The sequence below is a fragment of the Nilaparvata lugens genome, chromosome 7, assembly GCF_014356525.2.
Source record: "Nilaparvata lugens isolate BPH chromosome 7, ASM1435652v1, whole genome shotgun sequence".
Lineage (NCBI taxonomy): Eukaryota > Metazoa > Arthropoda > Insecta > Hemiptera > Delphacidae > Nilaparvata > Nilaparvata lugens.
Window position 1 is genome coordinate 54,904,528 of NC_052510.1, and position 13,847 is coordinate 54,918,374.

At 34.9% G+C, this 13,847-nt stretch overlaps 1 protein-coding gene across 3 annotated transcripts in view; it reads right to left on the reverse strand.

Annotated features, from left to right (window-relative positions):
* LOC111064291 (rab-like protein 6) overlaps window positions 1–13,629 on the reverse strand; it is a 31,871-nt gene extending 18,242 nt beyond the window's left edge. For all 3 annotated transcript variants that reach the window (XR_005571858.1, XM_039433193.1, XM_039433192.1), the window contains exons 1-4: window positions 13,376–13,629; window positions 12,425–12,562; window positions 12,012–12,118; window positions 2,663–2,892 (exon numbers count right to left, since the gene is read on the reverse strand). Coding sequence is in view for 2 of the 3 variants with exons in the window: in XM_039433193.1 (XP_039289127.1) it covers window positions 2,663–2,892; window positions 12,012–12,118; window positions 12,425–12,551 (464 nt within the window). In the remaining variant the exon portion in view is untranslated. The remainder of the gene's footprint in view (window positions 1–2,662; window positions 2,893–12,011; window positions 12,119–12,424; window positions 12,563–13,375) is intronic.
* Between the last annotated feature and the right edge of the window lie 218 nt (window positions 13,630–13,847).

The following is a 13,847-nucleotide window of genomic DNA, read 5'->3' on the forward strand; positions in this document are numbered from 1 at the left end:
CACTTTCAATTAGCTGACTATATCTGTATTTTTACAGAAACGGTAAGATACAGATATAAAAAGTTTGGCATCAGCTGATTGAAAGTGAATTGCTCATGTTCGCGGCGCGTAAATCTGTACGCACCTTAAGAAAATCTTCACTACTATCCGAGTTATTATAGGTCCTTGAAACTTTTACTTTACTTACGAACAGCTTGATTACTACATTCAGGCCTGGATTTACCCTCCAGAAGCACCAAAATTTATTCAACCTGATGTTGACGAAGATAATAAGGCACTGATATTTTAATGCTTTTCCTGAAACGTGGGGTCATTATTCCCGTAAAGTGGCATCATTTTCAATTCACTTATTTCTAGGCATATGACAGCCGAAGGTTCACAATAAAACTTTTCACAGTGGAACTACGAGCCAAAACAGAAAATCAACAACAAAGTTGTTAAACATTCTTCTAAACGCTTTATTATTATAGGAAGCGTTTGAGCCGTGGTCGCGCTAATAAGCAATCGATTATAGACATGTTGGTGCAAATTATGGAAACAGCTTAATACTTCTTTTACAAGGATACTTTGACAGTGAGTTTCATTGGAAAATGTGTGGTTGGGCTCATAAACTATCGATAAGATATGTTAAGGCCCACGTCCACTAGAGCCGAACTAGCATCGGCCGAAAACTACCGAACGATCCCCCAACAAAGAAAGGAATACATGCTCGTCCATTGAACTGGTTCATACGGCCGAGCACGGTCGTCTCCGGCCGTTCCGAATTGAATGGGATTTTCCGGCTCTATCTGGCCGAACTAACTAGTCGAGCTGAGACAACAAAGTGTTCCTAACCTAGAATTGTTTCACAGTCTTATTTGTTTTGAAGTTGTTCTGTTTAATAAAGTTGTAACTATAGACAATGAAAAGTTGATAAGCTTGGTTCAAGAGCAGGTTCCATTGTGGGATATGCGAGACAAAAGATATCACCGTCTTGACATAGAAAATCGTTAATTTAGGGTAAAAAACTTGAAGTGTTTTCCTTTAAAACAACACCAAAACCAGCTCTGTACCTTGTTTAATAAGATTTATATGAATTTTCAAAGTTGTAAAGTCATTTTTGAATCACCCGGTATAATCTATGGAAATAGATTTTCCATCGAATTTGGGAATAGTTTGCAGTTGGTTCGGAGCTCCGAAATTCATCTCTTACCATCTCATTACCATCTCCTACCTTCTCCAAGGAGAGAAATTCATCTCTCACCATCAACCGTATAATTAGCCACACTAGGCAAAATACATAAATATATATTATTACATTCAAAGCACATAACAGAAAACACTTTACAGTTTTATAATACTAATTGAAACAGGAAATACGACATAGATTGAAGACATTTAGGGCCGGTTTCCGAGCTCGGGATTTGACTAGGTTCTAGACTTCAAACAGCTGGAGTCAGAAAATTGGCTTTCCGAAACGGGGCGTAGTCGTAGTCATTGTCACAGTCACGTATGAATTAAATTCAAAAAACTAGAAAATTAAACAAGAAATAAAAAAAGAGAGAATAGTGTAAAGTTTCAGTTATTTTGAACTATTTAGAAATATTTAATTTCGTCAAGGAAAATGTTTCCAATTATAGAAATGAGAAAATAAAAACTGCAACTACGCCCCGTTTTGGAAAGCTAATTTTCTGACTCCAGCTGTTTAAAGTCTAGAGCTTAGTCAAATCCCGAGCTCGGAAACCGGCCCTTAGTAACTTATATTATGCAAAGATTGTCGGTGGCTTAGCCAACCTTTCTCGACTGCCTAGTTGTAGTGAGACGAGGTGTTGTTTTGTTCAGTTTGAACCAGGCAGTGAACTATAATTAGGCAGTCGAGAAAGGTTGGCTAAGCCACAGAAATTTTCTGCATAATATAAGTTACTAGTACTTTTTGTGTAGTTGAGAAGTTGATTGTGGTAATTATTCATATTAAATAAAAAATCGTCAAAAACCACAGATTTATTGATAGTTAGACCGGTTTCGGTTGTTACACCATTGTCAATCTCTGATAAACTCAGAATAAACACACAGTTTATGATAGATTGACAATGGTGTAACAACCGAAACCGGTATTTCTAACTATCAATAAATGTGTGGTTTTTGACGATTTCTTAGTCTTTTTATTTAATAAGTTACTAGTGTTTTAGATCTCTCTGTGTCGTGTTTTATGTTTAAATAAGCATTATTACATCTATATTAATCAATGTCTTGTTATTTTCTATTCTCTCACATTATTGTACTTGAGTTGTAAAGTGGTGTAACCGTTGGAAATCAAATAAATAAAATACCAGGAATAAAAAATTAAAACCTTAGTGATTTTTAAAAGTAAATCATTATTTTACAATTCTAAATGATTAGTGAGTAATTCCCCTATTTAATTTTGTTTCAAACAATCTAGCATGAATAAAAAAATTCTTATTTTTAAGTGTCTGAACTGAAAATTAGACTCAAATTCAAAAATAAATAAAACATAACTTACTTTTTGGACTTATATAGAGTTATGAATCAAAATTCGAGGAAGGAACAGTTTTAGGCTGTGCCTGTTGGTCCTTTCCTGACCATTTTAATGATTTGTGTTTTGTGTGTCATCGAATAAATGAATAAAAGATTAATTACAGCCTGAATGGGTTGTCTAGATTACCATGTTTTAGTGATATCCATGGTGAGAATAACGCCGTTGGTTCCTTTGAACACATCGAGGAACTCGGCGTCGAGGGCGGGCGCCTGTTCCGGGACAACCCCCAAGGCGGCGGCCCCGCCCAGCTTCAGGCCCTCGATCGGAATGCGCTTCTTGCCCTTGTCCACCACATCCCACACCTCCACTTTTACAACGTCATCGGCCGCTTTGTAGTTCCACTGTATGCTGGCAACCTACAAAATGCCACAAAAAATCATCAGTTCATTTGAACATTTGAACATTATTAATGAACAAACTCATTATTTAAAGTGATGTAACCGTTGGAAATCAAATTAATTAAACACCAGCAATAAAAAAGTGAAATCTTAGTGGTAATTCATTACAGAATGAATGGGTTGTCATGATTTAATTCCGTTCAAATTAACTTCCGACTTGGGATGGACATGCGCAGCAGAGAAGGCAAGCTTGCTCAAACCTCTGTTCACACGACACCAACTTTAACACAAACCTGTATTATAAACTAAACCATTTATATAAATTCTAGACGAAGACTTTGAAGTGTTTATAAACTTGGGATGAATGGCAAGGATACAACGGCGGCTATGTTGCCGTTGTGTATCGGCCAGCGTTCTCTAATTTCCAGTGAGTATTCAAGCGCTCATTTCAAACTTAGGAAGCTTCCTCTCTGCAATCACAGACTCGACTGACTCTATTCGACAAATTGACAACTACGCTTTCACCTATGACTCAATTCATTACTGCAATTGGCTGATCTCCCACTATTTCTCTGCGCCACAAATTCCTCCAAGTCTGAAGATTTGCACGGAGCATAGTTTTCACTAACTTATGTTGGTAACGTTTCCACTCACTAACGTTGGTTAGTTTCAATGATTTCATGGTTAGTTTTCACTTGAAAAATGACTATGAAGTCTTCAATGTTGTTTTCCATCACGAACTGCTTATTATTAAATCACTTTCTGCTTTTAGAAAAAACGACTAGCAGTCAGATATTTGACTATGAAGTGTTAAGAATAATGAGTTTGTAAAATTTGAAAGTTGAAGAACCAATATAAGAATATAGATATTATAATGTAAAGCAAATAATAGGCATCTGGAATAATATAGGAAAATATAATAGATGTAGAGTTATTGAGGCTCAGTAAAATTCTTTCTACTAATAATAACAATATTATTAGAAATTCTTTCTAATAATAACAGAGACTACATATACATATTGACGCATCCACACGTTGGCCCAATGTCAAATGACAACCAGCGTCAGAGTGTGGATGGTTGATTTGCCAGCGCTCTCCATCATTGGCCTTCGCTCGGCAAAAATCGCTCCGATTTTGCTAGCAAGCCACCCATCCACACCCTTGTCAACCAATACGTGCTGTTTCCTGTTTTGTCTTCTGCTCTGCTGTTTTTTCCGAGTAATTGAGTATCTATATGCCTAATTATTATAAATTATCATCGCGTGTTACTTTTTTATAGTTTGTATCTTGTTCATTTTAGTTGATATTTTCAATTTTTATCATGACTATGTCGCTGGTTCGCTGGCCTTGATAGTGCACTGGTCACATTGAGGTGTGAATGGCAGGACCAACGTGGCAAAGCTTACCAGACTGGACCAGCGACTTGGCCAGCGTGTAGACTAGGAGGTTATAGAAGGTTGATATCGCGTTATTCGACAATGACCCAGAGTCCTATTTGAACATAATGTGGGGTCAATAACTTCAAAGCATAGCACTAAAAACACAGAATAACTAGTAGTTCTGCGAACAGTAGACCTCGCTCATGAATAGCCTATAACTTTCAAACTAATGAGAAGGGCCATTAAGAAAGTACAGTATATTGTGAAGATTTATCCATGTCATCTATTATTTTCTCCATTGCAAGTGCTAAAGACATTGTTTCCAAGGACACCGGACTTATAAATGTCTCTCAAGGAGGTACCTCCATATCGTCCCCATATTTACAATATTACAACTTTTCTAACAATTAATTATAAGAAATATGCCAACTGACAGAAAAATAGAATATGCAGTAGGCAATTTAGACGATGAATCGTCTCACAGACAACAGTGAGACGGAAAATGATTCTAAATGAGATGGGTTTGTTGGTGACAATGACAGGAGGTTGCTAATTATGTTTTTCATGAAAAGTGGATTCAATGTTATGGCGGCTTGTTATGCCTATGCAGAATGTTTATGCTCACAAGTCGGTTTCCGATCTCATACTAAAACGAAAACAAGTGCTAACTAACTAAGCTGTGATGTCTCCGGCCGGTTCCGTAGGTCTAGAAACTATTCATCTATAGTTATAGTTCTGGGGTAACCAAACACCTTTTTAAAAAGAAAACTTTATTTTCAAACACATAATTATAAAATATACATCGAAAAAGAGAGAAGTGCTCTCGGTGAAGTTTGGCAGTAGACTGACTAAAAGTACTATGATCGAGCATTACAATGGAATACAGCGTCAGCAATAATATTAGGTGTTACCAGATGTAACTCCTCCCCCCTAAGAGTGAAGCTGCCCTCAGCTTCAAAGAGATAAAAAACATATATTATATTTTAAGTATTATAAACTAAGTACATGGTAGTCTGGGGCATATTTGTTCTGGTTCACGCTGTACAGTATCATTTTCAACTTCAGATTTACAACACATTAGGTTACAAAGTTTGTGCCAGATAAACAGCCGTTTGAGAAATATTATAACAATCAATAAAATTACAGTAAAAATAAGCAAAAGAATAATACATAGGTTTCGATTATCGGTCAGAGGTAACTCATCTAGAACATCAAGTTTTTGAAAATTTATATTAGCAATATGTACTTGATCAAAGTTGAGGTTGGATAGTCGTTTTTTTTCTACAAATTCAGTTGGAAGTACAATTTCGTTTTCCCAAAATATATTTGGTTTGTAGTAACCAATCAGTGTTTCTGAGCTATTAATTTTCAACAATTGCGTTTTCTTATTAAGAAAAAGAGTAATATTCTTGTTCACATCAGTATTCAGAACCATACATGTACTAAAATTAAATAATATAAAACTATCAACTATTTCTACATATTTTATGAAAGAATCTCCGTCTTTCAAAACTACCTTACTACATCCGTCTAGATTCCTATCATTTAATAATTGCTCAATACATTTATCATTAAGTTCGCTTACTTCACTACAATAATAATCATCATAAATGAGTTCACAATTTCCAGAAAATAATTTGTCATTTCGAAGAACAAAAGAAGGATGTGCAATAGTTGTTAAAATTTCGTTACCGACAATGACAGGATAAGACAATAGAAAAAACGTTTCATAAACAGTTGACAATAGCGGTACGTCCACAAAATATGAAATATGGTCTTTAAATATTCCACAATGTACTTTGCTTAGTTTCCATAACACACTAATTTTATTTGAAATAAAGCTGACATTTGAGTTTTTTTGTAGGAGAAAAAGATCATCATGAGAAATAATAGAAGAATGCAGTATTTTCAATTTACAAAATTCGAGACTAGTTACAATGTCAGATATTTTATTATTCAGAAGCAGGAGCGAGTCGAATAACAAAGAGGATTGCTGATTCATTTCCATTCGGTTGGATTCATTGAACAAAGAATTAAAGTAATTGCTGATTTTTAGATTATTCGCTCTGATTACTTTCATCTCATTATTGAATTCGTTAATTAATTTCTGATTTACAGCAAATTGCTTGTCTACATTGTTACTAAGATGATATTCATTAGATTGGACTGTCTGCAAAATTTTGTCATATCTTTCCTTATCATCAGCATCCATGTTCCCAGTGATCCACGAAATCGCGGATCCTAAACCATTAAAAAGACCTCTTTTCTGCCTATAATTAACTGATTGAATCTCATTCAATTTATTCTTAGTGTATTTCAAATTCAATTTCATCATACTTAAGCGACTCTTATCAATATTATTCCTTTTAGCGAGAAAATCAACAAATGTTTCAATATTACTTAATTCTAAACGTAAATAACTAGTATTAATATTATGAACATAGGTAAAAGTTTCATTAATTATATGAGAATTCTGTATCTTGATTGGAGCAATACCAGATGTTCTGCTCAAATCTACCATCTTATAAGACGTTGCTGGGGCCAGCAACAGGAGAATTAGGGGCAGTACCATCACGTCCTGTAACAAATAAATCCTTTTTCTTACCCTTCACCGGTTTTTTAGGCCGTTTCATTCTGTTAGGGTGCAATTTAAAAGGGCGTTTTTGGATAGCTTTAGGATTCCTAGCTAATTGCTGTGTTGTATCGTAATTTACTTTGATGAATTTCGGTTTTGTTTTCTTATTAAATGTCGATTTTATGTGTGGCTCGTTTTCAATTTCAACATTCTTCTCACGATTAACATTCAATTTCTCAGTACGTTTTTGTTTTTCTTCTTCAATTTTATTCTTAATCATTTTATGCACTAGGTTGACTCGTTCAAGATACTGTTGGGACAGTTGTTCAGTTACTAATCTCTCTGTTATTCCGTTTACAAAAGGGTTATTCGATATTCCATATGTTATTTCCATAGGAGACATTTTCAAGGTAGAGTTTAGAGTATTATTGAAGGCAATTACCGCTAATTTCATATTAGTTTCAGTAGTGTTGGTTTTATTTTCAAGTTGAATGGCATTCAGAATTTCAATAAGTGTAGAATGAGTCCTTTCTACCAAACCTTGCGAGTCTGGGTGTCCGGGAGTAACGTAATATGGTTCAATGCCATAAAGTCTCAGGAAATCACGTAGGCCTGCATTGTCAAATTCACGTCCGTTGTCCATTTGTACAATTTTGGGTATGGGGAAAGCAGAGAAATAGTCGTTTAAGCATTCTTGGATATCGACTTGGTTCAAACTTTTTATTGGATGGACCGTTAGCCGTTTGGAAAAACAGTCAGTCATCGTTAAAAACTTTATTTTGTCATATTGGAAGCAATCAATCTGTATTTTTTCGAACGGTGTTTCAGGAGTGGGTGTGATTTTATAGTCAACTCGAACGGGTCTCCTGTCATATTTAACCTTTAAGCAAACGGCACATTTATTAATGTAACCAGTCACGTCTTGTAGCATTGATGGCCAGTAATATTTACGTCGTATTTGATTATAAGATTCATTGATACCGCGGTGGAATGTTTTACCCTCATGATAATTAGAGATTACCTGTTTTTGTTCATCATTTTGTGTCACATCTAAGTTCATTCTTTTATACCGTTTAAGTTTGATCGAATCAAAAGTCTCTAGCAGTACGTTCTTGAAATTGTTAAAAATCCGTTCATACTCATCGTATAGGGCTCCGGCACGCGAGCAGAAAACTCCATACTTTGTATTCGGTTTCAAATACTCTATACATTTGTCCTTCATGTCATCGTAATCATTAGCATTCCTAAAATAAATAATTAATCTATTTTTATCAAAAATCTTAATCAAGCGAGGGGGTTGGTCACCTCGTTCAAGTACCAATTGGTTGTGTTCTACATTCAAAATCTTATCGTCATCAGCAATAGTTATTTGCTCGTTGGAACTCTCTTGAGAGTGTATTGTGGCTAAACTGTTATTATCATCTTCACGTTCATTACCATTTTCATTATTATTTACAACATTTTCATAATCAATATCACGCACAATGTTTTCATAAGCATCATTATTTACAACGTCGTCATTTCTATTATCAATACCTATAATATCATCATTATCAGTTCCTACGGCCGGGTTATCTATTTGTTGGAGAATTTCATCAAGGGAACTAACGTCTATGGAGGGAGCTTCAGTACGAGTATTGAATCGCAGCAATTCGTCCACGTTAATATCATCGAATTCATGATCAGGGTCGTGAGCACTATTATCAAAACCGTGAAAGCCATCTTCTAGACCAGTTTCGTGGGGGTCAGTAGCAATATTCGCAAACCCGCGAAAGCCATCTTCAAAACCTAAAAAATCATCTTCCTCATTTTCCATCATGTGAACATTATTAGGACGAGACAGAGCGTCCGCTACGTAATTGGTCTTCCCATTTATGTAAATAATATCAAAATCAAATTCCTCTAATAATAGTTTCCATCTAATGAGTTTCGAGTTCGGTTCTTTGATGCTATGAAGCCACTGGAGAGGCTTGTGATCAGTTTGAATGAGAAACTTCCGTCCGTATAAATAAGGTCTGAAATATTTACAGCACCAGACAATAGCCAATAACTCTTTTTCTATGGTGGAGAGATTGATCTCATGTTTATTCAAAGTTCGCGAAGCATACGCTACTGGTAGATCTTTTCCTTCAAAAACTTGGGATAATACCCCTCCTATAGCATAATTGCTCGCGTCAGTCGTGACAATGAACTGTTTAGAGAAATCAGGGAGTTGTAATATTGGACTGTTCTGTAACATTGTTTTCAATTTCTCAAATGCATTTACATATTCTGTATTATTAATATCGATCTTTACATCCTTTTTCAATGCCTGAGTCAGAGGTTTTGCGATTTTTGCATAGTTCTGTATCATTTTCCTATAGTAGCCTGTTAACCCTAAGAATTGTTTGATTTGTTTTTCGGTTTTAGGTATTTTAAAATCCTTTATGGCCTGCAATTTGGCTGGGTTGGGTTGAATACCGCGTTCTGAAACAATGTGGCCAAGGTATAACAATTCTCTTTTGAAAAATTCGGTTTTGTCAAGCTGTATTTTGAGATTGTGATTTTGTAGTTTCTTGAAAACAGATTTTAAATGTTTCAAATGTTCTTCCAAATTGTCAGAGAATACTATTATATCATCCATATATACTAATACATTCGGCATTTTAGCAAACAATATATTCATATTTCTTTGAAAGAATGGGGGTGCATTTTTCAGCCCGAAAGGGAGCCTAAGAAACTCGTAGTGACCATCTTCCGTTGAAAAAGCAGTTTTAGGAACAGATTCTGGGTCCATTTCGATTTGATGGAAACCTGAGTACAAATCTATTGTGGAGAAATAAGTGGCTCTCCCAATTTTACCGAAAAGATCTTCAATGTTTGGTAAAGGATATTTATCAGCTATCGTCTTGTCATTAAGTTTCCTGTAGTCTATCACCATTCTTATTTTCTTTTTCCCTGAAGCATCTAGTTTTTTTGGAACAACCCATATTGGGGAATTGTATGGAGAGTTGGAGGGTTGAATGATTTTATTTTGCAGTAGTTTATCAATTTCGATTTGTACGTCTTTCTTGAATATTTGGGGGTACCTATAGTTTCGTGTGTACACAGGATTGTCATCTACAGTATTGATCTTATGTTTTAATAAGTTTGTTGAACCAAGAGGAATATTATCAAGCTTTATTATCGCAGGGAATTTGATAATTAAATCGTATATCTCTCTTTTTTCTTCGTCATTCATGTGGTCAGTTCGTAAAGTTTCATGGATCAATTTCTTTATCAATGCAAAATTTTCAGGACGTGTGGTCATTGAGTCATTATGCGAGTCAAGAATCGTTTCTACTTCCTCAATTTCCATGGGTTCAGGACTGATGGTCATGAGTTCATGAGAGAAAGCTATACAAGTACATTCACCATTAACAATATCAACTATACCTTCTTCAATACAATAGTTAGAATTATTTATAGGTTTAAGTAATCCCTGTCCTACAGTGGGAATAGACCTAACTGGGATAGTTATTACATTAAATCCAGGTTTCAATTCAATTTGTTTTCTACTAGAATTAATTACAGATAATAACGGTTTTGATACGTTGCCATAATCTAACGTATTAGTCTCATAATTTACATGGGCCTTGAGTTGTTGCATTGTTTCATTACCTAAAAGAATATCGTACCTGTCGGAAAAATCATATATATACATCTTAATTCTAGAAAGATTCGGAAATAATGTGGATGGACCAAAAAATATATACTCATGTCCACCACTTGTACCAGCCGGGGTTTTTACAACAAATTTTTCCTTATATCTAGTTACAGTTGGCGGTACAATTGCAGGATGTACATAATTCATCATCGATCCAGTGTCAACAAGCCATTTTCTGTTTACATCATCGACAAAATAGGGTAGCGATTTATCAATAATATTCAATTCAAGCTCTATGGGGGGGTTTCCGCCGGATTGGGGCCACACCCTAAAAAATGATCTGCCATTTCATTCACAGCTGATGTTAGATTGTTGAGTTGCGATTGCAACAATTGAATACGAGTCGATGCATTTACTTGATTGATATCATCATTTGATTCATCGAGATAGTGAAGATCCTGGAAAGGATTGTTTCTTGCCGAATTGTTAGCATTTCTATTAGTAGAAGCAGTACGCATGGAGACAGTATTCTGCGAGTCCCAGTTGTGAGACTGTTGAATGTTTCGTGCTCCGTTTGAAAAGTTACGAGAATTGTTATTGAAAGATTTCGGTTGGAAATTTTGAAATTGCGACTGCTGAAAAGTAGAGGTAGAGGGAACTACACTTTGTTGGAAATTAGAATGTTGAGGCTGTTGAAAATGGATTTGATGAGGTTGTTGGAACCGATTCTGAGTAGTGAAGGGTTGCTGGAACCGATTCTGATTGAAGTGTTGCTGGCGGAAATTCCGAGGAGAGAATTGTCGGAATTGATTGAACACTGGTTGTGGTTGAAAGAAATTCCGCGGTTGGAACTGAGAATTGATTTGCTTTTCACTCACTGCACTTTTGTCACTTACGGGCTCTGCACATTTTAATTGTTTCAAAACAATGCTACAATCACTGCGCAGGGTATCGCGGGCGTCGTCCAAGTTCTTGAGTTTGTATACCTGAAGATGAGCTCCGAGTGTTGGATGAACACCGTGAATGAGCGTGCGGACAAGAGTTGTATCGAGTTGTTCGAGAAGTTTTCTTCAATTAATGAACACAGTATGATTTGGAGCGGCTCAGACGTTTCAAGATTCACCGCTGACAACTCTTGTCCTCTATCGATAGCATTCCAACGATACCATTTATTCAATACAGCACATTTTGGAGAAGCACAATTTATATTCAATTTATTAAAAAACCGAAGGTCTTATCAAAATTCGTTACACATACGTTTCTCCGCCTTGTTTCAAAGAACTTGTAAACCAAATTTCATCCAAATCGGGAAATAACTGCGACTGTAACTGCGGTACAAACAAACAAACAGACAAAAGCCGATCGAGTCGAAACTAAGACCTCAGCCTCGCTTCGGTCAATAAAATTAATTAATATTGAAAACAAAATGCTTTCTTATTGAAATCCCAAGATACTTGGGATCCCACCCTAATAAAAGTTTATTGCTATAGCCTATGGATGAATATTATTATATTGACGATCTAGCATTTCAAGGATTTCAATATTATATTAGAAATACCTGAATTTCCTCAGTTTGAGTGTATTCTTCAACAAACTTCTTTCCTTGTAATCGGTTGAACAGACAAGATTTTCCAGTATTTCTGTCTCCTTTGATAATGATTTTCACTGAAAGAAAATGTTTTATATAGCCTAATTAATAAAATACTTTTATTGTAAAAATGAATAAAAAGAATATGAATAATACATTTACTGCCAAATACAAGAAATATTTTTACAAATAAAATAATCATTGAATTACAATAGTTTTTGGCGTGACTGGAAAAAGAAGCCCAAGTTTAAAGGACAATAAAGAAGTTAAAAAGAAGATGGAATAAGGATAAATAAGGAGGAATCACAATTATATACAAAAATGCACTTGAATATAATTGAATGCAATTTAAATAAATTGGTGTATAGTGTTTTACTACTTACTATTATACTGAACTCCTTTTGCAAATTTTCTTTGAAGATTTTGAGACATGGTTTGATGTCCTGGGCTGGTACCTGGCACAATGCCATTTTCAGTTTTTCCAGCAAGCCTTTTTATAGCTGACAACATTTTATTCAATCCTGTAAAACCAAAAATATACAATGAAAATCACATTTGAAAGTTTTATAAAAAACGAAGTAAAAGCCGTGATATTACTTTAGGCCCGTAGACCCTTGTAGATATCAGGCAGAAGTGGGACAAACTTTTTCACTCGTAACATAACATATAGGCTATCAAACATTTTTTCTGCATGTTCAGTAATTTCAATAATTGAAAGAAATAAAAAAAAGGAGAATTGGAACAAATGGAGAACATTGTATGAGTTCATAAACTGGATCCCCTAAACTATAGTGAGGTCCACGTTATAATGGCAGTAGATAAAGATAGGAGAATAGCGATGCCGATTCTCTGCATTGATTAATTATAATTCTACACTGTCAAAAACATAATTGGCATCGTTGTGGACCTAGAAAAGGATAGTAACACCGGCTTTGTCAAATTATAGACAAGGATAGCAAAACCAAAGTTGATCAAATACTGTCATTATAACGTGGACCTTACTATAGACCCGTTTGTTGATAAGGCAAGAATTATTATGAATCTCCAGACTTCCAGACTTTAATGTACTGCCTATAAAAGTAAAAATAGAAACTGAATTTTTCAAGGAATATGTGGTAATTGGTGACACCTAAATGTAAATACAATTATTTTGTAAAAATCAGTTGCTATTTCATTATAAATGAGGTCGAAGCTGCATAAATTTTATAAGATTTTATGGAAAAACATAAAGTATTTCTAGAAAAGAAAATCAAAAACTATTAAATTGATTACGTAATACTTTTAAGATGGACACGAGGATAAATTTGTTTAGTATAATGTTTTCCTTTACTTACAGATGCTCGTTGAAAAAATGATTGACTAGAATTTGGACCGTGACCCACCGTTGAACGGTACTGCAATATTAAACAAATAACATATTCGACATAATGTTATACAACTATGCGAACATTTTATTCTAGATTAGTATTTTACCGTATTATAAAAAAACTAAAAACGTAAACAAATTACACATAAAATAATGACAAAACATTTACAATCACAAGATGGCATGAACTTGATGCTTGATTTGCCACTTGTGCTTGCCAGCTGATAGTTCGTCTGTTCAAACAGCTGTTCTGATCTGTCCATATGATGTGTCATGTTAGAATTTGTATTATTTTGCTTAAAAAAAGTATTTTGGATGAATAATATAGATATGAATGCTCTCAATCGAATTAAGAAACATTCAAAGTTCTATTACAATACTATGCTTCACATTTTTCATCTTGGATGCAGTTAGCCTGGAAATGTTCATGGTCTTTGGGA